The sequence below is a fragment of the Bufo gargarizans genome, chromosome 8 (genome assembly GCF_014858855.1).
Source record: "Bufo gargarizans isolate SCDJY-AF-19 chromosome 8, ASM1485885v1, whole genome shotgun sequence".
Classification (NCBI taxonomy): domain Eukaryota; kingdom Metazoa; phylum Chordata; class Amphibia; order Anura; family Bufonidae; genus Bufo; species Bufo gargarizans.
This window is the reverse complement of record NC_058087.1, coordinates 196409169-196433529: the sequence shown is the minus strand read 5'-3', so window position 1 is coordinate 196433529 and position 24361 is coordinate 196409169. Positions and strand designations below refer to the sequence as shown.

Sequence of the window (24361 nt, the reverse complement as noted above, 5' to 3'; positions counted from 1 at the left end):
TTCTTCCTCTTCCAGTTGCCCAGACGACAGACCCCTCCCATCAGATGGAGGGCGGAAACATTGCGCTGGCGATTTTCCTGCCCATCATCCTGGTCATCCTGCTGATCGGCGGAATCTACATCTATTACACAAAGTGAGTGGAGGGTTTTCAGTTATTTAAAGGGTAACTCCATCTGCTGGTGACAACAGTCCTTTTTATCACAAGAATGAACGAGTTGTCACGGCTCCGCCCCTTTCATTGATGATATCATCAACATTTATCAATACAAGTCTAGTAATCCGGAAACTGCTCCCTAAAACATTCTCGGAACTAAATCTCGAAAATGATATGTCAAGATGAGAAAAGGGGAAGCGAATAATAATTTATTACTTTCATTTATTTAAATTCATGCAGATTACATTGTTGGGGGTGTGGTTACGTATTAAAGGGCAGGACCATCAGCGCTCACAGTCGCATTGGCCTTCAAGAGGTTTCACGTCCGTGTCCAGTATGGCGGCCGGCTCTTCACTGTCTCTGTCTCCCCCGCAGGTTTCAAGGCAAGTCTTTGTTTGGGTTTTCGTTCCCGGCCTCCCATTCCTACAGCCCCATCACTGTGGAGTCCGATTTCAACAACCCCTTATACGAGGCTGGGGTGAGTGTGTGAAAAATCCCATTCAGTCATTAAATTTTTGGGTGTGATATCAGTGCCTGGGGAAGTTGGGTGACTAATAGGGCCCCTGTGGGGGATTGTTACCCAGCGATCCCAGAATCCTGAACGGCAAATCTGCTTAGTTATATAGACAGACAGATCGAAACCAGAGATGGCAACCAGTCATGGAACAGATATTATGATCAATACCCCCCCTAAAAACGGATGGTATGGGCCATTAAGGCAATTATCCACTACAAGGGCTGAACCATTGTAGCGCAATGGGGTCCGTTACTTTCTAACTAGGCGGCATTGCCATTCAGAGGATTGAGAAAACCTTGTAATAAGCCGGGCATCCTCAAACTGTGGCAAAACTACAACTCCCACACTGCCCTGCTGTAGGCTGTTGGGGCATGCTGGGAGTTGTAGTTTTGCAACAGCTGGAGGGCCGCAGTTTGAGGATGCCTGTATAAGCGATACAGTACATGGGGCACGTCCTCCGTCTCTACTGGCGTCTCTTTCTCTTGCAGGATACCCGGGAGTATGAAGTGTCGATTTGAAGATGGGTTTCATTGTGGGGACGACTATGGGCGGGTGGGGGGTATACACGAGGAGGGATATATCAGATTATACACAGATCGAGGGTCTTACTTTACAGATTGCAATCACAAGCTGCACAGCCCCTCACCCTGCGATCGTCCATCATGTGATCTGTCGCCATCACCCACAGAGTTCTAAACACTTAGGGTTGGGGGGAGGGGGGGGGGGCTTTAAACTGCGCCCATGTCTCTATCAAGGAGCTGGGCCGCCATCTTGGGGAAGACTATGATCGCTGCAGGCTCTTTGTAATAGCACAGTAACGGACGGACACTGGCGAAACCATGTATTATAGCCGTTATTTATTTCCAAAGTTTCGTATCGTATCGCGCTTCTTAAATCTCCATCGGCTATTGTGGTTGTAAAATATTATTTTCCTTTCAGGTTTTTTTTTAATAACGGCCGCGTTCATCAGCAATTATTTATTTTAGGTTTTGTCGCACGACTCCAGGGAGTTGTCTATTTTAAATGACCCCCTTTTTATGAAATGCAAAAATAAAAAATATAGAAAAAAAAAAATCAGGGATTTATTTCAACAACTAATTCCTTCTTGGTCTACTAGAAAATGGCCGCCCTTGTTCAGCACCAGAAACGATTACTAGTGTCAGGTGACTCGTCTGTTTAAAACTCTGTGCCTTCACCCCCGCCATCTTGCATTAACCCATAATGTGACCTCCCACCCTTGTAAATGTCATTTGTGCCAAAGTAATTACTGCAATGTCCGTGCTCTAGCGGGAGCTGCTCATGTTGCCATTAACCACTCCAGCGCTGGGTCCAGATTTGTTCTCATTGACTTCCCTCGGCGTCGCTGTTCTCGTCATTCTAGTAGGGATCAGAGTGACGGCTCTGCCGCCCATCACAACTTCTGTCTGTCTCTTTTCCTTCATGAATTAATTTCACTTTGTCTGGGAGATTTAAACATGGCCGCCACGGCGCACTGAGAAATGTTGAGCTCTCCCTGCGCGCGGGCCGCCTGTGTCACTTCCAGCGCCGCTTCTCAAACTGGCTTTATTTTCAGGCAATAAAGAGCGAGATTTGTAAAAAAAATTAAAACGTGTTTCTTGTGCTTTCTTTTAAAATAAGCCTGAAGCGCTGCGGGCGGCCATCTTGTCGGCTGAACAGGAACCAGTGAGAATAACGAGGCACAACAGTCCAGCAGCCGGGCTACTGTGCCACCAATGAGAATACAAATACAGGACTTGGGTGCCAGCTGTACCCGCCTCCTGTACCTGTATTAAAGGTTAATTATCACTGGTGGCGATGTGTCCCCCCCCAGTATTAAAGTCATTGGTGGCAGTGGCAGTTCTCATCGGAGCCCCAGCAGTGTAATCGCTGGGCTCCGATCGGTTACCATGGCAGCCAGGACACTACTGACGCCTTCCATGGTAATCTCCCTGCTGCTGTGTGCACTATGCACAGGGACAGTGTGAGGTCCTAGTCACCGTAATAGAGCTGTATCAGGGGGAATAGGGAATATCGGTATAATTATCGGCTCTAAAAAAAAACTAAAAACGGTCGATCCCACTATGCACTGTGCGTATGCGGGGCCCAGAGGAATCAGACAGGAGCAATCAAGCACCATTTATCTAGGTAGGACTGTTAGGGATAGCGGAGTACAGCAGTCTAGTAGAGATACCTGGGGCCGCAGTGGGCATGCTCTACCAGTGCTCCATTCACCTCTATAACACTGCTGTGCTCCACTATCTCCAGACCCATAGATATAAAATGAAGCCGCAGTGGGCATGCTCTACCGATGCTCCATTCACCTCTATGACACTGCTGTGCTCCGCCATCTCCAACAGTCCCATAGATATAAATGGAGCCGCAGTGGGCATGCTCAATCAGATCTCCATTCACCTCTATGACACTGCTGTGCTCCACTATCTCCAGACCCATAGATATGAATGGAGCCGCAGTGGGCATGCTCTACCGATGCTCCATTCACCTCTATGACACTGCTGTGCTCAGCTATCTTCAGCAGTCCCATAGATATAAATGGAGCCGCAGTGGGCATGCTCAATCAGATCTCCATTCACCTCTATGACACTGCTGTGCTCCGCTATCTCCAGACCCATAGATATGAATGGAGCCGCAGTGGGCATGCTCTACCGATGCTCCATTCACCTCTATGACACTGCTGTGCTCTGCTATCTCCAGACCCATAGATATGAATGGAGCCGCAGTGGGCATGCTCTACCGATGCTCCATTCACCTCTATGATACTGCTGCGCTCCGCTATCTCCAGCAGTCCCATAGATATAAATGAAGCCGCAGTGGGCATGCTCAATCAGATCTCCATTCACCTCTATGACACTGCTGTGCTCAGCTATCTTCAGCAGTCCCATAGATATGAATGGAGCCGCAGTGGGCATGCTCTACCGATGCTCCATTCACCTCTATGACACTGCTGCGCTCCGCTATCTCCAGACCCATAGATATGAATGGAGCCGCAGTGGGCATGCTCAATCAGATCTCCATTCACCTCTATGACACTGCTGCGCTCCGCTATCTCCAGACCCATAGATATGAATGAAGCAGCAGTGGGCATGCTCAATCAGATCTTCATTCACCTCTATGACACTTCTGTGCTCCGCTATCTCCAGACCCATAGATATGAATGGAGCCGCAGTGGGCATGCTCAATCAGATCTTCATTCACCTCTATGACACTGCTGCGCTCCGCTATCTCCAGACCCATAGGTATGAATGAAGCCGCAGTGGGCATGCTCAATCAGATCTCCATTCACCTCTATGACACTGCTGTGCTCCGCTATCTCCAGACCCATACATATGAATGAAGCAGCAGTGGGCATGCTCAATCAGATCTCCATTCACCTCTATGACACTGCTGCGCTCCGCTATCTCCAGACCCATAGATATGAATGAAGCAGCAGTGGGCATGCTCAATCAGCTCTCCATTCACCTCTATGACACTGCTGTGCTCCGCTATCTCCGGCAGACCCATAGATATGAATGAAGCCGCAGTGGGCATGCTCAATCAGATCTCCATTCACCTCTATGACACTGCTGTGCTCCACTATCTCCAGACCCATAGATATGAATGGAGCCGCAGTGGGTATGCTCAATCAGATCTTCATTCACCTCTATGACACTGCTGTGCTCCGCTATCTCCAGACCCATAGATATGAATGAAGCCGCAGTGGGCATGCTCTACCGATGCTCCATTCACCTCTATGACACTGCTGTGCTCCGCTATCTCCAGACCCATAGATATGAATGAAGCAGCAGTGGGCATGCTCTACCGATGCTCCATTCACCTCTATGACACTGCTGTGCTCCGCTATCTCCAGACCCATAGATATGAATGAAGCAGCAGTGGGCATGCTCAATCAGATCTCCATTCACCTCTATGACACTGCTGTGCTCCGCTATCTCCAGCAGTCCCATAGATATAAATGGAGCCTCAGTGGGCATGCTCAGTCAGATCTCCATTCACCTCTATGACACTGCTGTGCTCCGCTATCTCCAGACCCATAGATATGAATGGAGCCGCAGTGGGCATGCTCAATCAGATCTCCATTCACCTCTATGACACTGCTGCGCTCCGCTATCTCCAGACCCATAGATATGAATGGAGCCGCAGTGGGCATGCTCAATCAGATCTTCATTCACCTCTATGACACTTCTGTGCTCCGCTATCTCCAGACCCATAGGTATGAATGAAGCAGCAGTGGGCATGCTCAATCAGATCTCCATTCACCTCTATGACACTGCTGTGCTCCGCTATCTCCGGCAGTCCCATAAGTATGAATGAAGCCGCAGTGGGCATGCTCAATCAGATCTCCATTCACCTCTATGATACTGCTGTGCTCCGCTATCTCCGGCAGACCCATAGATATGAATGAAGCAGCAGTGGGCATGCTCAATCAGATCTCCATTCACCTCTATGACACTGCTGTGCTCCGCTATCTCCGGCAGACCCATAGATATGAATGAAGCCGCAGTGGGCATGCTCAATCAGATCTCCATTCACCTCCATGACACTGCTGCGCTCCGCTATCTCCAGACCCATAGATATGAATGGAGCCGCAGTGGGCATGCTCAATCAGATCTTCATTCACCTCTATGACACTTCTGTGCTCCGCTATCTCCAGACCCATAGATATGAATGAAGCAGCAGTGGGCATGCTCAATCAGATCTCCATTCACCTCTATGATACTGCTGTGCTCCGCTATCTCCGGCAGACCCATAGATATGAATGAAGCAGCAGTGGGCATGCTCAATCAGATCTCCATTCACCTCTATGATACTGCTGTGCTCCGCTATCTCCGGCAGACCCATAGATATGAATGAAGCCGCAGTGGGCATGCTCAATCAGATCTCCATTCACCTCTATGACACTGCTGCGCTCCGCTATCTCCAGACCCATAGATATGAATGGAGCCGCAGTGGGCATGCTCAATCAGATCTTCATTCACCTCTATGACACTTCTGTGCTCCGCTATCTCCAGACCCATAGATATGAATGAAGCCACAGTGGGCATGCTCAATCAGATCTCCATTCACCTCTATGATACTGCTGTGCTCCGCTATCTCCGGCAGTCCCATAAGTATGAATGAAGCAGCAGTGGGCATGCTCAATCAGATCTCCATTCACCTCTATGACACTGCTGTGCTCCGCTATCTCCAGACCCATACATATGAATGAAGCAGCAGTGGGCATGCTCAATCAGATCTCCATTCACCTCTATGACACTGCTGTGCTCCGCTATCTCCGGCAGACCCATAAGTATGAATGAAGCCGCAGTGGGCATGCTCAATCAGATCTCCATTCACCTCTATGACACTGCTGTGCTCCGCTATCTCTGGCAATCCCATAGGTATGAATGGAGCCGCAGTGGGCATGCTCAGTCAGATCTCCATTCACCTCTATGACACTGCTGTGCTCCGCTATCTCCGGCAGACCCATAGATATGAATGAAGCCGCAGTGGGCATGCTCAATCAGATCTCCATTCACCTCTATGACACTGCTGTGCTCCGCTATCGCCGGCAGACCCATAGGTATGAATGGAGCCGCAGTGGGCATGCTCAATCAGATCTCCATTCACCTCTATGACACTGCTGTGCTCCGCTATCTCCGGCAGACCCATAGATATGAATGAAGCCGCAGTGGGCATGCTCAATCAGATCTCCATTCACCTCTATGACACTGCTGTGCTCCGCTATCTCCAGACCCATAGGTATGAATGGAGCCGCAGTGGGCATGCTCAATCAGATCTCCATTCACCTCTATGACACTGCTGTGCTCCGCTATCTCTGGCAATCCCATAGGTATGAATGGAGCCGCAGTGGGCATGCTCAATCAGATCTCCATTCACCTCTATGACACTGCTGTGCTCCGCTATCTCTGGCAATCCCATAGGTATGAATGGAGCCGCAGTGGGCATGCGCAATCAGATCTCCATTCACCTCTATGATACTGCTGTGCTCCGCTATCTCCAGACCCATAGGTATGAATGGAGCCGCAGTGGGCATGCTCTACCGATGCTCCATTCACCTCTATGACACTGCTGTGCTCCGCTATCGCCGGCAGACCCATAGATATGAATGAAGCCGCAGTGGGCATGCTCAATCAGATCTCCATTCACCTCTATGACACTGCTGTGCTCCGCTATCGCCGGCAGACCCATAGGTATGAATGAAGCCGCAGTGGGCATGCTCAATCAGATCTCCATTCACCTCTATGATACTGCTGTGCTCCGCTATCTCCGGCAGACCCATAGATATGAATGAAGCAGCAGTGGGCATGCTCAATCAGATCTCCATTCACCTCTATGATACTGCTGTGCTCCGCTATCTCCGGCAGACCCATAGATATGAATGAAGCCGCAGTGGGCATGCTCAATCAGATCTCCATTCACCACTATGACACTGCTGTGCTCCGCTATCTCTGGCAGTCCCATAGGTATGAATGAAGCCGCAGTGGGCATGCTCAATCAGATCTCCATTCACCTCTATGACACTGTTGTGCTCCGCTATCTCCAGACCCATAGGTATGAATGGAGCCGCAGTGGGCATGCTCAATCAGATCTTCATTCACCTCTATGATACTGCTGTGCTCCGCTATCTCCGGCAGTCCCATAAGTATGAATGAAGCAGCAGTGGGCATGCTCAGTCAGATCTCCATTCACCTCTATGACACTGCTGTGCTCCGCTATCTCCGGCAGTCCCATAGATATGAATGAAGCAGCAGTGGGCATGCTCAATCAGATCTCCATTCACCTCTATGACACTGCTGTGCTCCGCTATCTCCGGCAGACCCATAGATATGAATGGAGCCGCAGTGGGCATGCTCTGTTGATGCTCCATTTATTTTCAGCTGATGTTCATTTGGCAGATGTTGGGAGAAAAGGATTGGACATGTTGAATTTCAAAAGCCTGATCCTTTGTTGTCATGGAGACCAGCCATCAGCCACCTCCCCATTTAGAATACAGGCTTACCCTGCATACATTGGCCAGTCCACTGCACTGTCGGCAGAGGGCGGTGTAAAGAGACGGATACCGTGCTGTACACAGGATTTTCTTCCAATGGCAGCCTCCATTGTGTGACGATACAGTACACGTCAGCAGCCCCCCCCCCCCCCCTCCTCCTCCTCCCCCCAATGTTCACCTCTGACGGAGGCACGAGATGTGAGCAGGGCCCCAGTATGGCGGACTACACAATGGAGGACTGACGGGAAGGTTACAGAACAGAGGAGGATGCGGTGACTGAGCTAATGAAAAAACCATTCAACCATTTATTTAGAAAAACATTAAAACCAACCAAGTGGCGCAGAGGCCGGGCGCACAGAGGACGCCATAGAACCGGTAAGTCCCTGAAATGTTAACACCCCGCTAGACCTTCATTGCAAACTGCTGGCAACTCAGTCACAAACTTCTAGTAGCAATAATAGGGGAATGGCACAACATAGAGTCATTTCTCATTTGTAAAATCGAAGGAACCCCAGACTAAGGGCTCATTCAGATGGCCGTATGCTATCCGCAAAAATGCAGATCCATTTTTTTGCGGATTAGATGCTGACCCATTCACTTCTATGGGGCCCTTTTCTATTCTACGGTTCCGCAAATCAAATGAAACATGTCCTATACTTGTCCGTGAAATCCGGACATGGCCCTATTGAAGTCTATGGGTCCGCAAAAATACTGAATGCTATCCATTTTTTTACGACCATGCTGAACTGTCCGCAAAAAAATTGAGCCGCATTTTTGCAGACAGCATACGGCCGTCTGAATGAAGCCTTAGTATCGGTCAGGAGTTCATGGGATTGGGCTCTTCTCCCGCTGGCCAGGAGGAGGATGGACGATGGCCGGAGCATAGGATGCAGGACTTCCTTAGAGTCCAGACGCCATCAGCTCGAGGAGCTTGTCCACCTGAAAGGAACACCAGGACTGGATATAAAGAACCGAGGGATCAAAGCTCCAGTTCTGCTGCCACCAGTAGGGGGAGAAAACAAGAGGGAGCAACACTGCCCGGTGTAAGAAAAGACAAAGATGGCTGCTTCGCAGATGGTGTTCAGTCATGTAGACCGGACAAGGCGGTCAGGACTAGAGCCGCACACTCCTGCTGCCAGAATGAAAGAAGGATCCCGTACTATGGAGAGCAATAGATGGAGCTCACTACATACAGATTATACAGCCACCACTAGAGGGAGCTCACTACATACAGATTATACAGACACCACTAGAGGGAGATCACTACATACAGATTATACAGACACCACTAGAGGGAGATCACTACATACAGATTATACAGCCACCACTAGGGGGAGCTCACTGCATACAGATTATACAGCCACCACTAGAGGGAGCTCACTGCATACAGATTATACAGCCACCACTAGAGGGAGCTCACTACATACAGATTATACAGCCACCACTAGAGGGAGCTCACTACATACAGATTATACAGCCACCACTAGAGGGAGCTCACTACATACAGCCACCACTAGAGTGAGCTCACTACATACAGATTATACAGCCACCACTAGAGGGAGCTCACTACATACAGATTATACAGCCACCACTAGAGGGAGCTCACTACATACAGATTATACAGTCACCACTAGGGGGAGCTCACTGCATAGAGATTATACAGCCACCACTAGGGGGAGCTCCCTACATACAGATTATACAGCCACCACTAGAGGGAGCTCACTACATACAGATTATACAGCCACCACTAGAGGGAGCTCACTACATACAGATTATACAGCCACCACTAGAGGGAGCTCACTACATACAGATTATACAGCCACCACTAGAGGGAGCTCACTACATACAGATTATACAGCCACCACTAGAGGGAGCTCACTACATACAGATTATACAGTCACCACTAGAGGGAGCTCACTACATACAGATTATACAGCCACCACTGGAGGGAGCTCACTACATACAGATTATACAGTCACCACTAGAGGGAGCTCACTACATACAGGTTATACAGTCACCACTAGAGGGAGCTCACTACATACAGATTATACAGCCACCACCAGAGGGAGCTCACTACATACAGATTTTATTACAAGACCCGGAGGCTCCTATTGCTATTCTCCTTCTTTACTCTGACCAATAGCAGCAAAGAAAAACTTGAACATGTGACCAAACCCCTCCCATAGTCCTAGTATAATAGGTCACTCCTCCATCAGAACCCCCTCTTTCTTTGCTGCTGACCGCAGAGATAAGTACATTCAAGGCATTACTGTGACTATACTGTGTGACTATACTGTGTTTGGGTATATTTATATATACTTATATTGATATAGGCTGTTTGTGGGTTTTTAACCAGCGTTTAGGGGAGCCTGCTGGCTTTATTGTGGTTGATTTTTTCCTCTACAGGTTGCCCATAAGCTCTGGGGGATTTATTCTGCCCCTCCTTAGGGTTTATATATATTTCCTGGCTCCCCTGTACTCCTGTACCGTGTACTTACTGCTTCTTCCCCCGCCTGTTTCTAGTCTCTAGAGCGGGGGATTTCCATAGCTGCGCTTGGCGCGGCTTCTCCTTTGATCTTTCTCCTGTCGGGGGATTTCCCGCCTCCGGCTCTCTGCTTCTGAGCGCTTCCGGCTACGTGCGCTCAGGACCTCATTCCCAGCGTTTCCTGCTCCCTCACAGGTTGTATCTTCAGCGCTGTGTCCTTTTTCCATCTTGGCTTGGGGCAAATCCTCCTGCCAGTCACCATCTCTCCCTAGGGGCATCCCTCATATATTTATATTCACTTATTAAGAAGTTGGGGCAATACTAAGGCCAGAAGATGCCTAGGTCCCACAATAGTGATCAGGGCTCAGCAGAGGAGGAATTCCCTCTGGCTGACTTAACCCCTTCAGTGCACACGGATCAGGACAGACTGCAGACAGAGCAATCACAGGCTTTTCAGATGTCTGTCTCTAATGCTATTGCAGCAGCTATGGGATCCATGACATCTGTCATATCCCAGTCCATTGCACAGGCCCTAGCTACCCATCCGGCTAATATGCCGCAACCCGCTACGGTTTCTAAACCGGCCGGGCCTGGGCCGCATGCCTCCAGAACAACCTTGACTGGTGATGATGTTGCCACCAATGTTGGCGCGCTTGGTTCGCGCAAGAGAGCCTGTCCGCGTCAGGCAGAACGCACGCGAGAATGGAAATGGGCTACAGCACAACAGGATTGGGCTACCGACTCTGAGGTCGGTTCTGAGGAGGAGACTATAGATGACGCCTTTGATGAGGCAGAGCAGGATCCCTCCGGGGTCATGGAATCTAACCCCCTACCCGGGTGTAGTACTCACAGATCGTCTGCAGACGCACTACCTGCAGATTTGGTGGACCCCTCTGGGGACCTGTTATTTAACCCTGACTCGCTCCATCACCCGCGATCGGCTACCTTTGGACCATGTGTCCAAATATTTGGAGGCGCGGGTGCGATGCCCTCTATCCAGAGAGGCCCGCAATAAGCTCAGGGCGGAATGCCCCAGACCGATTATCCCCAACAAGGTCTGCGATACCCCGTCTGTGGATCCGAAAATGATCCAATTCCTTTCTAAAGCGGGTTGGAACCCGCGTAAGGGCCTGGAGTCAGCCCTACGCTCCTGCCAGGACAAACTCCTGGACATATTTGGCCCTCTAGCCAAGATTTTTGATCTGGCAGAGTCAGCTAAGGCTGAGGGCGGTCAGGTAGACCCAGTAGAATTGCGCGAGTGGGTGCAGCGCGCCATTTGCATTGGGGGTAACGTGAATACGTCCCTATCCATGGAACGGCGTAAGGCCATTCTGTTCAAAATTGAACCGAAACTCTCGAATCTGGCACTGACAGAGACAGGAAAGGAGGCTCAAGGCCTACTATTTGGAGAGTCCTTCATCAAGGACCTAGGCCGCTATGTCGGCGCTTTCACCGCCCTCGATAAAGCCCAGAGCTCAATGAAGCGGGTTTTCCAGGGTAGGGTCTCTACCAGGGCCGGCAGTTTCAGGGGCCGTCTGTCCGGCCGAGCCCAGTACCAGTCCCGTGGTTCGGGTCGAGGCTCCTTCTCACAGAGACCGGCTTTCCAGGAGCACAGGCGGGATCCAGCTCCTTTCTTCCCATCCAGAGGAAATCCTTGGAGATCCAGAGGGTATAGAGGACAACCCGGTTCCAGACGCCCCTATGGTAAGAACGCTGCCCCATTTCAATTCTTCAAATGCTTGTGTAGGGGGCAGACGACGTCTCTTTTCTCATGCCTGGTCCCGCATCACCTCAGACCAATGGGTCCTTTCCACAGTCAGGGGTTTTCACATAGAACTCACGTCTTTCCCTCTGTCCTTTTCTCTCCCACACCCGGTGGTGTTGTCAGCAGAGAACCGCGTTCTGGTGGACTCAGAGTTGTCGGACCTGGTCCGCAAGGGGGCCATAGAGCCAGCCCCGGGACCCCCTTACGGGGTAATCAGCAACATCTTTCTGGTTGCAAAGAAGGGGGGTCAAATGAGACCCGTCATCAATTTACGCGCTCTCAACGCGTTTGTCGTTTACCGCCATTTCAAAATGGAGATTTACTGCAGATGGGCGATTGGATGGTCAAATTGGACCTAAAAGACGCTTATCTTACGGTCCCGGTAGAGGACGCGTCCAGAGATCTCCTCTGTTTCTCTTGGCAGGACAGCGTTTGGCGTTTTACGTGCCTCCCATTCGGCCTCTCGTCAGCTCCATGGTGTTTCACCAAACTGATGCGCCCAGCTATGGCCTGGCTTCGCGGTCGGGGAGTTCGCCTCATCGTTTATCTGGACGATATCCTGATCATGGCTCAGGACCGGTCGGTGTTACTAGATCACCTTCGCTGGACCATGGACCTGCTCTCAGATCTGGGGTTCCTGCTCAACCGGGAGAAGTCCTGTCTCTCTCCGTCCCGAAGGATGGAGTTCTTCGGGTTCGTGGTGGATTCCACAGTGGGGACCTTCAGCTTACCATCGGCCAAGATTCGGTCAATTCGGAAGGAATTGCTCAGAGCCAGGTCGTCTCCCCGAATCCAGCTACGTCAACTGGCGAGGATAATAGGCCTACTTGCCTCCTCTATCCAGGCGGTGTTCCCAGCCCCGCTTCATTACCGGGCCCTCCAACGCCTGAAAATATCTCATTTGCGGACGGGAGCTTCCTATGCGGATTGGATTCCCTTGGACGAGGAAACCAGGGAGGAGCTGTCCTGGTGGATCCTCAACTTGCACACCTGGAACGGCAAGGCGATTTTTGGCCAGCGCCCCGATTTCGTGGTGGACTCGGACGCCAGCCTGTCAGGCTGGGGGGCTCACTGCGAGGGCATCACGACGGGCGGCTGGTCAGACATAGAGACTGGGTTCCACATCAATGCGTTGGAACTGTTGGCGGGCTCTTTCGCTATCAAGAGCTTCACGAGGGACACGGCCAGATCCTGCATTCAATTGCGTATGGACAACGTGTCAGCTGTACGTTACATCAACGGCATGGGTGGAACTCGGTCCACCATTTTGTCACGTTTGGCGAAGGACTTCTGGGATTATTGCCTATCTGAGGAATTGGTGGTTTTGGCGGAATACCTTCCGGGGGTTCTGAACATCCACGCGGACTGGAGTTCTCGTCATCTATCGGATTCCAGCGACTGGCAGTTAGATCCGGCAGTATTCCACTCCTTGACGTCGATTTGGGGTCCTTTCTGCATCGACCTGTTTGCCTCGCGCCTGAACACGCAACTACCACGTTTTTACAGCTGGCCCCCGGATCCGGAAGCCGAGGCCGTGGATGCGTTTCTCCAGGATTGGTCCAGGGGGATCCTCTACGCGTTCCCGCCGTTCCAACGGATTCCACGGACCTTGATTCAGGTACGCCGGAGTGTCGCGGACCTGACCCTGCTGGTCCCGTTCTGGAGCTCCCAGTCGTGGTTTCCCCACCTGCTGGAGATGATGACAGAGATCCCTCGCCTTCTCCCGACGTCGCTGACTCTCCTCCGCGGCCCTCACCACCAACCGCATCCTCTGCTCCTGGACGGGACTCTGCGCCTGCTGGCGTGTCGGATTTCAGGGGACCCTGGGAGGTCCCGGGAGTTTCAGGTACTACTAAAGTCCTTCTGGAGAACGCATGGGCCCCAGGAACCAGAAGATCTTATAGATCAGCCTGGGGGTCTTGGGCTGACTGGTGCTTGGCTAGGGACTTGGATCCCATTTCGGCACCTGTGACGGAGATTTTACACTTCCTGTCTTCCCTCTTCGACCAGGGCAAGGCGTATCGCACCATCGGCCTGTTCAGATCCGCCATCTCGGCATCGCATCAAGGCTTTGACGGTACTCCTGCGGGTCAACACCCGTTGGTCTGCCGGCTGATGCGCGGCTCGCGTATGTCTCGGCCACCAAGACCAAGGTTCACCACCACGTGGGACGTGTCTTGTGTTCTTCCTTTTTGTCTGCTTGGCCTCAGAATTCTGAACTCTCCATTCGGCAGTTGTCTGCGAAGCTGGTCACGCTTCTCTGCCTGATTTCCTGCAAGCGGGTGTCCGATGTCAGGGCTCTGGACCATGATGCCCGCTCGTATACCCCGGAGGGGGTCACGTTTGACATTTCTAGGAGGACTAAGACCCACATACGCTCGGTCTCCTATCCGGTTTTTCCTGCTTCGCCTTCGCTTTGTCCGGTGGCGTGCCTTAAGGAATATGAAGCTCGCACTTCACCTTATAGATCCAGACAGCTTCCGCAGCTCTTCCTTTCTACGGTTCGGCCTTTTGCTCCGGTGACAACTCCCACGTTGGCAAGGTGGATGAAGTGGATCATGGAGTTGGCTGGCGTGGACGTCTCTCTGTTTTCGGCACATTCCGCCAGAGGGGCATCTGCTACTTCGCTGGCGGTGTCTGGGGCCAGACTTGAGGACATTTTGAAGTTGGCAGATTGGTCCAGTGTCTCCACGTTTAGGGAGTTTTATTTTAGGCCAAGTCCTCATGTGTTTTCTTCCATCATTGATAACGTGTCTGAGACTTTGAACTTGCAATAGGAGCCTCCGGGTCTTGTAATAAAATCAGATGATTTTCCTATTTCATGACGTAAAGTCATGATTTTATTAAAGACACGGAGGCGAGTATTGCCCTCCCTATTTTCCCTCCCTATGTAAGTATTTATGTTACGTTTTATTATGGATTGCTTTGTTTTGAGCATTAGGTTTTAGCTCTGTGAGTTTTTCCTGAGTAGGTTTTGCGCAACCATTTAGTTTGGATACTATGTATCAATTCGTCTCCTATCACTCTCTGTTTTTTTTCCATTTTTTAGGTTGAGACTGACGTGTTGGGCAGTCGTCGTGGTTCTGCATGATGGTTTGGAGGGTCGGCAGTTTTGGTTCCAGCCGATCGTTGTGGTGGAAGAGACGAGAATTACTTATCAAGCTGTCGTTCCGGTTTGGTTCCTGATTCGTTTCCGGATGACTGGCGGTTCCTTCCCAGGAGGTCGGATGTTCGGTTTCCAGTTTTGTTGGGACTGTTTGGACTCTGGTTACAAAGAAAGAGGAGGTTCTGATGGAGGAGTGACCTATTATACTAGGACTATGGGAGGGGTTTGGTCACATGTTCAAGTTTTTCTTTGCTGCTATTGGTCAGAGTAAAGAAGGAGAATAGCAATACTCGCCTCCGTGTCTTTAATAAAATCATGACTTTACGTCATGAAATAGGAAAATCATCTGATTATACAGCCACCACCAGAGGGAGCTCACTACATACAGATTATACAGTCACCACCAGAGGGAGCTCACTACATACAGATAATACAGCCACCACCAGAGGGAGCTCACTACATACAGGTTATACAGTCACCACTAGAGGAAGCTCACTACATACAGATTATACAGCCACCACTAGAGGGAGCTCACTACATACAGGTTATACAGTCACCACTAGAGGAAGCTCACTACATACAGATTATACAGCCACCACTAGAGGGAGCTCACTACATACAGATTATACAGCCACCACTAGAGGGAGCTCACTACAAACAGATTATACAGCCACCACTAGAGGGAGCTCACTACATACAGATTATACAGCCACCACTAGAGGGAGCTCACTACATACAGATTATACAGCCACCACTAGAGGGAGCTCACTACATACAGATTATACAGCCACCACTAGAGGGAGCTCACTACATACAGATTATACAGCCACCACTAGAGGGAGCTCACTACATACAGATTATACAGCTCACCACTAGAGGGAGCTCACTACATACAGATTATACAGTCCACCACTAGAGGGAGCTCACTACATACAGATTATACAGCCACCACTAGAGGGAGCTCACTACATACAGATTATACAGCCACCACTAGAGGGAGCTCACTACATACAGATTATACAGCACCACTAGAGGGAGCTCACTACATACAGATTATACAGCCACCACTAGGGGGAGCTCACTACATACAGATTATACAGCCACCACTAGGGGGAGCTCACTACATACAGATTATACAGCCACCACTAGAGGGAGCTCACTACATACAGATTATACAGCCACCACTAGAGGGGAGCTCACTGCATACAGATTATACAGCCACCACTAGGGGGAGCTCACTACATACAGATTATACAGCCACCACTAGAGGGAGCTCACTACATACAGATCATACAGCCACCACTAGAGGGAGCTCACTACATACAGATTATACAGCCACCACTAGAGGGAGCTCACTGCATACAGATTATACAGCCACCACTAGAGGGAGCGCACTGCATACAGATTATACAGCCACCACTAGAGGGAGCTCACTACATACAGATTATACAGCCACCACTAGAGGAAGCGCACTACATACAGATTATACAGTCACCACTAGAGGGAGCTCACTACATACAGATTATACAGTCACCACTAGAGGGAGCTCACTACATACAGATTATACAGCCACCACTAGAGGGAGCTCACTACATACAGATTATACAGTCACCACTAGAGGGAGCTCACTACATACAGATTATACAGCCACCACTAGAGGGAGCTCACTGCATACAGATTATACAGCCACCACTAGAGGGAGCTCACTACATACAGATTATACAGCCACCACTAGGGGGAGCTCACTACATACAGATCATACAGCCACCACTAGAGGGAGCTCACTACATACAGATTATACAGTCACCACTAGAGGGAGCTCACTACATACAGATTATACAGCCACCACTAGAGGGAGCTCACTACATACAGATCATACAGCCACCACTAGGGGGAGCTCACTGCATACAGATTATACAGCCACCACTAGAGGGAGCTCACTGCATACAGATTATACAGCCACCACTAGAGGGAGCGCACTGCATACAGATTATACAGCCACCACTAGAGGGAGCTCACTACATACAGATTATACAGCCACCACTAGAGGGAGCGCACTACATACAGATTATACAGTCACCACTAGAGGGAGCTCACTACATACAGATTATACAGTCACCACTAGAGGGAGCTCACTACATACAGATTATACAGCCACCACTAGAGGGAGCTCAGTACATACAGATTATACAGTCACCACTAGAGGGAGCTCACTACATACAGATTATACAGCCACCACTAGAGGGAGCTCACTGCATACAGATTATACAGCCACCACTAGAGGGAGCTCACTACATACAGATTATACAGCCACCACTAGGGGGAGCTCACTACATACAGATCATACAGCCACCACTAGAGGGAGCTCACTACATACAGATTATACAGCCACCACTAGGGGGAGCTCACTACATACAGATTATACAGTCACCACTAGAGGGAGCTCACTACATACAGATTATACAGTCACCACTAGAGGGAGCTCACTGCATACAGATTATACAGTCACCACTAGAGGGAGCTCACTACATACAGATTATACAGCCACCACTAGAGGGAGCTCACTACATACAGATTATACAGTCACCACTAGAGGGAGCTCACTGCATGTGGATTGTACAGGTTCTAATGACTTCACTATGCATTATAAAGTGGTAGAGGGAGCTAAAATCCAAAGGTTTATTGGAAATTAACACTTTTACTACCAGTGCCGTATATGTACGGCGCTAGAGTGATGTGTAAACATGGCACCCACTTGTGCTTGCAGTGGGCATCATGGCCTGTGAATAACCCTAAAGTGGCATCCACGTGCAGTGAATGGGGATGCCGGCAATTCATTTTAATAGTCTGGGTCTCTCTGAAAAGACCCAAAGTACTAGATCTGCAATTTTAATGTTGGCCAGCTGGTGGCAGGCCAACATAAGATATCAGCAATTCACAGATTACTGTGCTGTTGCATGCAGTATGGTAATATTGTATTAAAAAAAAATATAGTGAACATGGTGCCTCCTGGACTGGCTACTGGGGATGGTACATCTGAAGTCGATTTGCAAGAAACATTGTTGTAATACAGTACAGAGATCCCGCTCCGCACAGTATTAGAATGTATTGGCTCAGATGAGCCGAAGTTAAGACTTTGTGTAATAACTTTGGCTCCTCTGAGCTCCCGCTCCGCACAGTATTCCAATAAAGTTTCTTGCGAATTGACTCCAGATGTACCGTCCAAAGATGATTTGCTCATCCTTACTGGCTGAAAGAAACATTAAAAAAGTGTAATATACATATATACAGTACAGACCAAAAGTTTGGACACACCTTCTCATTCAAAGAGTTTTCTTTATTTTCATGACTATGACAATTGTAGATTCACACTAAAGGCATCAAAACTATGAATTATCACATGTGGAATTATCTACATAACAAACAAGTGTGAAACAACTGAAAATATGTCATATTCTAGGTTCTCCAAAGTATCCACCTTTTGCTTTGATTACTGCTTTGCACACTCTTGGCATTCTCTTGATGAGCTTCAAGAGGTAGTCACCTGAAATGGTCTTCCAACAGTCTTGAAGGAGTTCCCAGAGATGCTTAGCACTTGTTGGCCCTTTTGCCTTCACTCTGCGGTCCAGCTCACCCCAAACCATCTCGATTGGGTTCAGGTCCGGTGACTGTGGAGGCCAGGTCATCTGGCGCAGCACCCCATCACTCTCCTTCATGGTCAAATAGCCCTTACTTTCAAAGTTTTCCCAATTTTTCGGACTGACTGACCTTCATTTCTTAAAGTAATGATGGCCACTTGTTTTTCTTTACTTAGCTGCTTTTTTCTTGCCATAATACAAATTCTAACAGTCTATTCGGTAGGACTATCAGCTGTGTATCCACCTGACTTCTCCACAACGCAACTGATGGTCCCAACCCCATTTATAAGGCAAGAAATCCCACTTATTAAACCTGACAGGGCACACCTGTGAAGTGAAGACCATTTCAGGTGACTACGAAGCTCATCAAGAGAATGCCAAGAGTGTGCAAAGCAGTAATCAAAGCAAAAGGTGGATACTTTGGAGAACCTAGAATATGACATATTTTCAGTTGTTTCACACTTGTTTGTTATGTAGATAATTCCACATGTGATAATTCATAGTTTTGATGCCTTTAGTGTGAATCTACAATTGTCATAGTCATGAAAATAAAGAAAACTCTTTGAATGAGAAGGTGCGTCCAAACTTTTGGTCTGTACTGTATATATGTATAATAAAAAAATAAAAAAATTTAAATCACGCCCATTTCTTTAGAATAATAATAAAAATACCCAACAAAATGTAATAAAATGTGTTAAAAAAAGTCAGACACTCCAATGGCAAAAACTACAGATCAAAACAGTCAGCCCCTCCCCCCCCCCCCCCCCCCCCCCACAATGCTCGGGAGATTCGGGGTCAGATCATGGTGATGTAAAAAAATATTAATAATAATTGTTTTTCAAAGTTTTAATCTATTTTTCCAGTATTTAGAAATAAAACCCCAAACACGTGGGGCATCGTTGTGATCGTACTGACCCAGGGAATGAAGGGTGCGGTCAGTTTTGCCACAAAGGGAACGCTGTAGGGACAAAAGCCATAAAACGGTGCTGGAATTGCATTTTTCCCCCCAATTCCACCCCGCTTGGAATTCTTCCCGCTACACTGTACGCCATATTAAATGGGGCCATTAGAAAGTACAACTTTTTGTACAAAAAGACGAGAGCTATGTGAGCGGAAAAAAAATAAAAAAGTTACAGCTCAAGGAAGATCGGGCAGAAAAATGAAACCGCAAAAACAAAAAAAAACTCCAGAATCCTAAGGTTTAAAATTTACATGGATAAAATATCAAAAATAAGCGCAGGTGCCGCGCGTCCCGCAGCCACGTCAGCAGATAACGCCTGAGTGTGAACGTTCCCCTCCGTTACACATGACTTCAGGAGCGCAGATACTCATCCTGTCCTGTGGGGCAGACATGAGCAGTCGATCCTGCGGGGTGGTTACTGGGGTAACTGCCCTCCTGCCCGCTGTAGCCCCGCCCCCTGTGACGAGCCTCGTGCCGCTTGCCGTGGGCTGTCACCATGGAAACACAAAAAAGCTGGTGACGTCTGTGGAGCGTTGCACCGGATTGGGCGATTACTGTGCCTGTGATGACGTCACAGTTCTTCGCACCTCGTCCTGCCTCCTTCACCCTGGAAGCCGTTGACGTCACAGCAACCGGAAGAGCCGTTACCTGGCCGGTGCAGGGGGTCTGCGGAGGGCGCGATGCTCTGCAGAGGACTGGGAGCCGCAGTCGGTAGTGAGAGGCCGCCTGCTGTGATGGGGAAGCAGCCTGCTGTGCGGCGGGTGAGGGGTTAACGGAAGCAGCTGACAGCTCGCGGCATGAATATGTATAAGGGGGGATGATCACGTGTCCCGCCCGTCACCCGCCCCCCTCACACCCTGCATCATCCTCTGCAGAGCCGGCACAGACCCCGGAGCAGCGAGCGGTAAGACCCTGACAGGGAGCCCGGCCTGCCACCTGCCCAGCCCTGTGCTTCCCCCAGATACCCTGCCCAGTGCCCCTGTACCCAACCCATCCCTGTGCTGCCCCCAGATACCTTGCCCCCCCCCCTGCCGGCCCCGATACCCTGCCCAGTGCCCCCCCCCTGTGCTACCCCCGATACCCTGCCCAGTGCCCCTGTACCCAACCCATCCCTGTGCTACCCCCGATACCCTGCCCAGTGCCCCTGTACCCAACCCATCCCTGTGCTACCCCTGATACCCTGCCCAGTGCCCCTGTACCCAACCCATCCCTGTGCTACCCTGCCTAGTACCCCCCCCCCCCGTGCTGCCCCCGATACCCAGTGTGTCCCCTTCCCGTATCTCCCCTGTATCCAGCATGCTGCCCCCCAGTACCAACCCCATTGCCCCCTGTACCCTGCCTGGTGCCCCAGTACCCAGCCCACTGCCCCCCTTGTACCCAACCCAGTGCCCAGCCCACTGTGAACCACTACTGCCACCTATACACCTAGCCGGGCACCACCACTGCCACCTATACACACACAGCCGGGCACTGCCACCTATACACACACAGCTGGCCACTGCCACCTATACACCCAGCTGGGCATCACCACTGCCACCTATACACCCAGCACCATCTCTGCCACCTATACACCCAGCACCATCACTGCCACCTATACACACAGCACCACCACAGCTACCTATACACCCAGCCAGGCACCACCACTGCCACCTATACACCCTGCCGGGCACCACCACTGCCACCTATACACCCTGCCGGGCACCACCACTGCCACCTATACACCCAGCCAGGCACCACCACTGCCACCTATACACCCAGCCAGGCACCACCACCACTGCCACCTATGCACCCAGCCGGGCACCACAGCTGCCACCTACACACACAGCCAGGCACCACAGCTGCCACCTATACACACAGCTGGGCATCACCACTGCCACCTATACACCCAGCACCATCTCTGCCACCTATACACCCAGCACCATCACTGCCACCTATACACACAGCACCACCACAGCTACCTATACACCCAGCCAGGCACCACCACTGCCACCTATACACCCTGCCGGGCACCACCACTGCCACCTATACACCCTGCCGGGCACCACCACTGCCACCTATACACCCAGCCAGGCACCACCACTGCCACCTATACACCCAGCCAGGCACCACCACCACTGCCACCTATGCACCCAGCCGGGCACCACAGCTGCCACCTACACACACAGCCAGGCACCACAGCTGCCACCTATACACACAGCCGGGCACCACCACTGCCACCTATACACACAGCTGGGCACCACCACTGCCACCTATACACACACAGCCGGGCACTGCCACCTATACACACACAGCTGGCCACTGCCACCTATACACCCAGCTGGGCATCACCACTGCCACCTATACACCCAGCACCATCTCTGCCACCTATACACCCAGCACCATCTCTGCCACCTATACACCCAGCCGGGCACCACCATCACTGCCACCTATACACACAGCACCACCACAGCTACCTATACACCCAGCCAGGCACCACCACTGCCACCTATACACCCTGCCGGGCACCACCACTGCCACCTATACACCCAGCCAGGCACCACCACTGCCACCTATACACCCAGCCAGGCACCACTGCCACCTATACACCCAGCCAGGCACCACCACTGCCACCTATACACCCAGCCAGGCACCACCACCACTGCCACCTATGCACCCAGCCGGGCACCACAGCTGCCACCTACACACACAGCCAGGCACCACAGCTGCCACCTATACACACAGCCGGGCACCACCACTGCCACCTATACACACAGCTGGGCACCACCACTGCCACCTATACACACAGCCAGGCACCACAGCTGCCACCTATACACACAGCCGGGCACCACAGCTGCCACCTATACACACAGCCGGGCACCACCACAGCTGCCACCTATACACACAGCCAGGCACCACAGCTGCCACCTACACACACAGCCAGGCACCACAGCTGTCACCTATACACACAGCCGGGCACCACAGCTGCCACCTACACACACAGCCGGGCACCACAGCTGCCACCTACACACACAGCCGGGCACCACAGCTGCCACCTACACACACAGCCGGGCACCACCACTGCCACCTATACACACAGCCGGGCACCACCACCTATACACGCTGCCCGACGTCACCACGATACACACCGCCTGTTGGTGTCACCTGCACATGGGCCCCGTACACATAGAGGATGATTCACATTGGCGTCACCCCCTGACTGATGACTCACAGGCTCCTCTGTGCCCCCTTGCCCTACACAGTGCCCCTTATTGCCCCCACCTGAACCTGCACACATGGCATGGGGCCCAGTCACAGCTGCCCCTCCCCCGCTCGATGATTCTTGCAGCTTCGGTACTGTTCACGCTCCCGTATGAGGGTCTGCTGCCGGATTATCGGACTGTTCCTGTGCGGCGCCCGCGCGTCGTCCCGCAGTTATGGCGACTGGCACTTTTATTGTTCCGTGTTTTTGAGCTTTGGTTTTCTCGCCGCAGGTCGTGGGAAGTGATTGAGAAGCGTCAGAAGATCCGCGGGGCCCCTTCTGCCCCCCACCCTACAAGGACCCGCTCTACATGCCCCTGCAGCTGCTGACCATGAATTTCCGCAGTCACCGGCTTCTACGCCGCTCGCCGCCCCCACCCCCGACTCTCTCCACTAAACCCACGGCGGTGGGCGGAGTCTCCAGCCTGGGCAGCATAGCGCAGATCAGCCCATGCCTCTACCTCTCCAGCGGGAATGCGGCGGGCAGCCGCCACCTAGTCTACGCCCGCAACGTCACCTGCATCGTCAACGCCACCCTGGAGATCCCCAACTCCAACTGGCCGGATGTAGACTATGTCAAAGTGCCCGTGCCCGACTTACCGCACGCCCCCCTCGCCCTTTACTTTGATTCCGTGGCCGACCGCATCCACCAGAACGGGAAAAGGAACGGCAGGACACTGGTCCACTGTGTGGCGGGGGTCAGCCGCTCGGCCACGCTCTGCATCGCCTACCTGATGAAGTACCACCGCCTGTCCTTGCTGGACGCCCACCAGTGGGTGAAGACCAGGAGACCGGTGGTCCGGCCCAACGCCGGCTTCTGGCAGCAGCTGATTCAGTACGAGAAGAAGCTCTTCGGCAAAAACACGGTCAGGCTGGTGCCGTCCCCGCTCGGCCTCGTCCCAGACATATACGAGAGGGAGACCCGCAACCTGATCCCCGTCTGGGGCTTCAGATAAAGACACTGCAAGGGTTAAAGGACAATCGCTGGTGCTACAACGTATCCGGCCCCCCAAGACACAGTGGACACTTTGAAACCCCTCCCCCACTCACCCTTAAAGGGCCACTCCAGTTCTGGCACTTTCTGATAGACTTATCAAGATCTCTGTTTGTGGTCAGTGAACGGAAACTTTGTTACAGTGTATGTTCGGAGACAATTGTGAGAAGTATTGGGTGTAAAGCATGGCCGCCGTCTGGAGCCGCCCACCTCTGCAGCAGTTTAGCGAGATGAAGTCGGCGCAAATTCAGTAGATTCCACCCAAAACTGGTCTAAACAGCTTGGTAAACGTGGGCCAGTTTTTCCGTTCACTGACAGCAAACATGGAATGACTGGAGTCTGCGCGCCACCAGATACAGTAGAGGTTATTGTATGAAGGGCGGGGCGCGCGTCCGCTTACCGGCACAGATTGCGGGGCGCAGCCCCTTCCCTATAGCGACCTTATTTTCGGGGCGATAGTGTATATTTCTAAATAAAATAATTTTAACAAAAATC

General features: G+C 51.2%; 3 protein-coding genes across 4 annotated transcripts in view; all 3 read left to right on the top strand.

Moving 5' to 3' along the window:
- Nucleotides 1-1189, top strand: part of SEZ6L2 (seizure related 6 homolog like 2) — a 42654-nt gene extending 41465 nt beyond the window's left edge. Inside the window, exons 16-18 of the mRNA XM_044304616.1 lie at nucleotides 16-133; nucleotides 530-632; nucleotides 1160-1189. Coding sequence (XP_044160551.1) covers nucleotides 16-133; nucleotides 530-632; nucleotides 1160-1189 — 251 coding nt within the window. The remainder of the gene's footprint in view (nucleotides 1-15; nucleotides 134-529; nucleotides 633-1159) is intronic.
- Nucleotides 1190-9881: 8692 nt separating this feature from the next.
- On the top strand, nucleotides 9882-15323 carry LOC122945361. The gene is made up of 2 exons (XM_044304433.1): nucleotides 9882-11869; nucleotides 14980-15323. The coding sequence occupies exons 1-2, from the start codon at nucleotides 10939-10941 to the stop codon at nucleotides 14982-14984; spliced, it is 936 nt and encodes a 311-aa protein (XP_044160368.1). The 5' UTR covers nucleotides 9882-10938; the 3' UTR covers nucleotides 14985-15323.
- A 4895-nt stretch (nucleotides 15324-20218) lies between these two features.
- Nucleotides 20219-24357, top strand: DUSP14 (dual specificity phosphatase 14). 2 transcript variants are annotated; one of them, XM_044303450.1, is made up of 2 exons: nucleotides 20219-20396; nucleotides 23106-24357. In XM_044303450.1, the coding sequence occupies exon 2, from the start codon at nucleotides 23184-23186 to the stop codon at nucleotides 23826-23828; it is 645 nt and encodes a 214-aa protein (XP_044159385.1). In that variant the 5' UTR covers nucleotides 20219-20396; nucleotides 23106-23183; the 3' UTR covers nucleotides 23829-24357. The 2 variants fall into 2 exon arrangements, with proteins under 2 accessions (XP_044159385.1, XP_044159384.1); XM_044303449.1 differs by having other exon boundaries at nucleotides 20221-20539; nucleotides 23106-24356.
- Nucleotides 24358-24361: the final 4 nt, after the last annotated feature.

Coding starts and splice junctions, on each gene's coding strand:
- LOC122945361 (XM_044304433.1), top strand. CDS start 10,939: ATGACGCCTTTGATGAGGCAGAGCAGGATCCCTCCGGGGTCATGGAAT.
- DUSP14 (XM_044303450.1), top strand. CDS start 23,184: ATGCCCCTGCAGCTGCTGACCATGAATTTCCGCAGTCACCGGCTTCTA.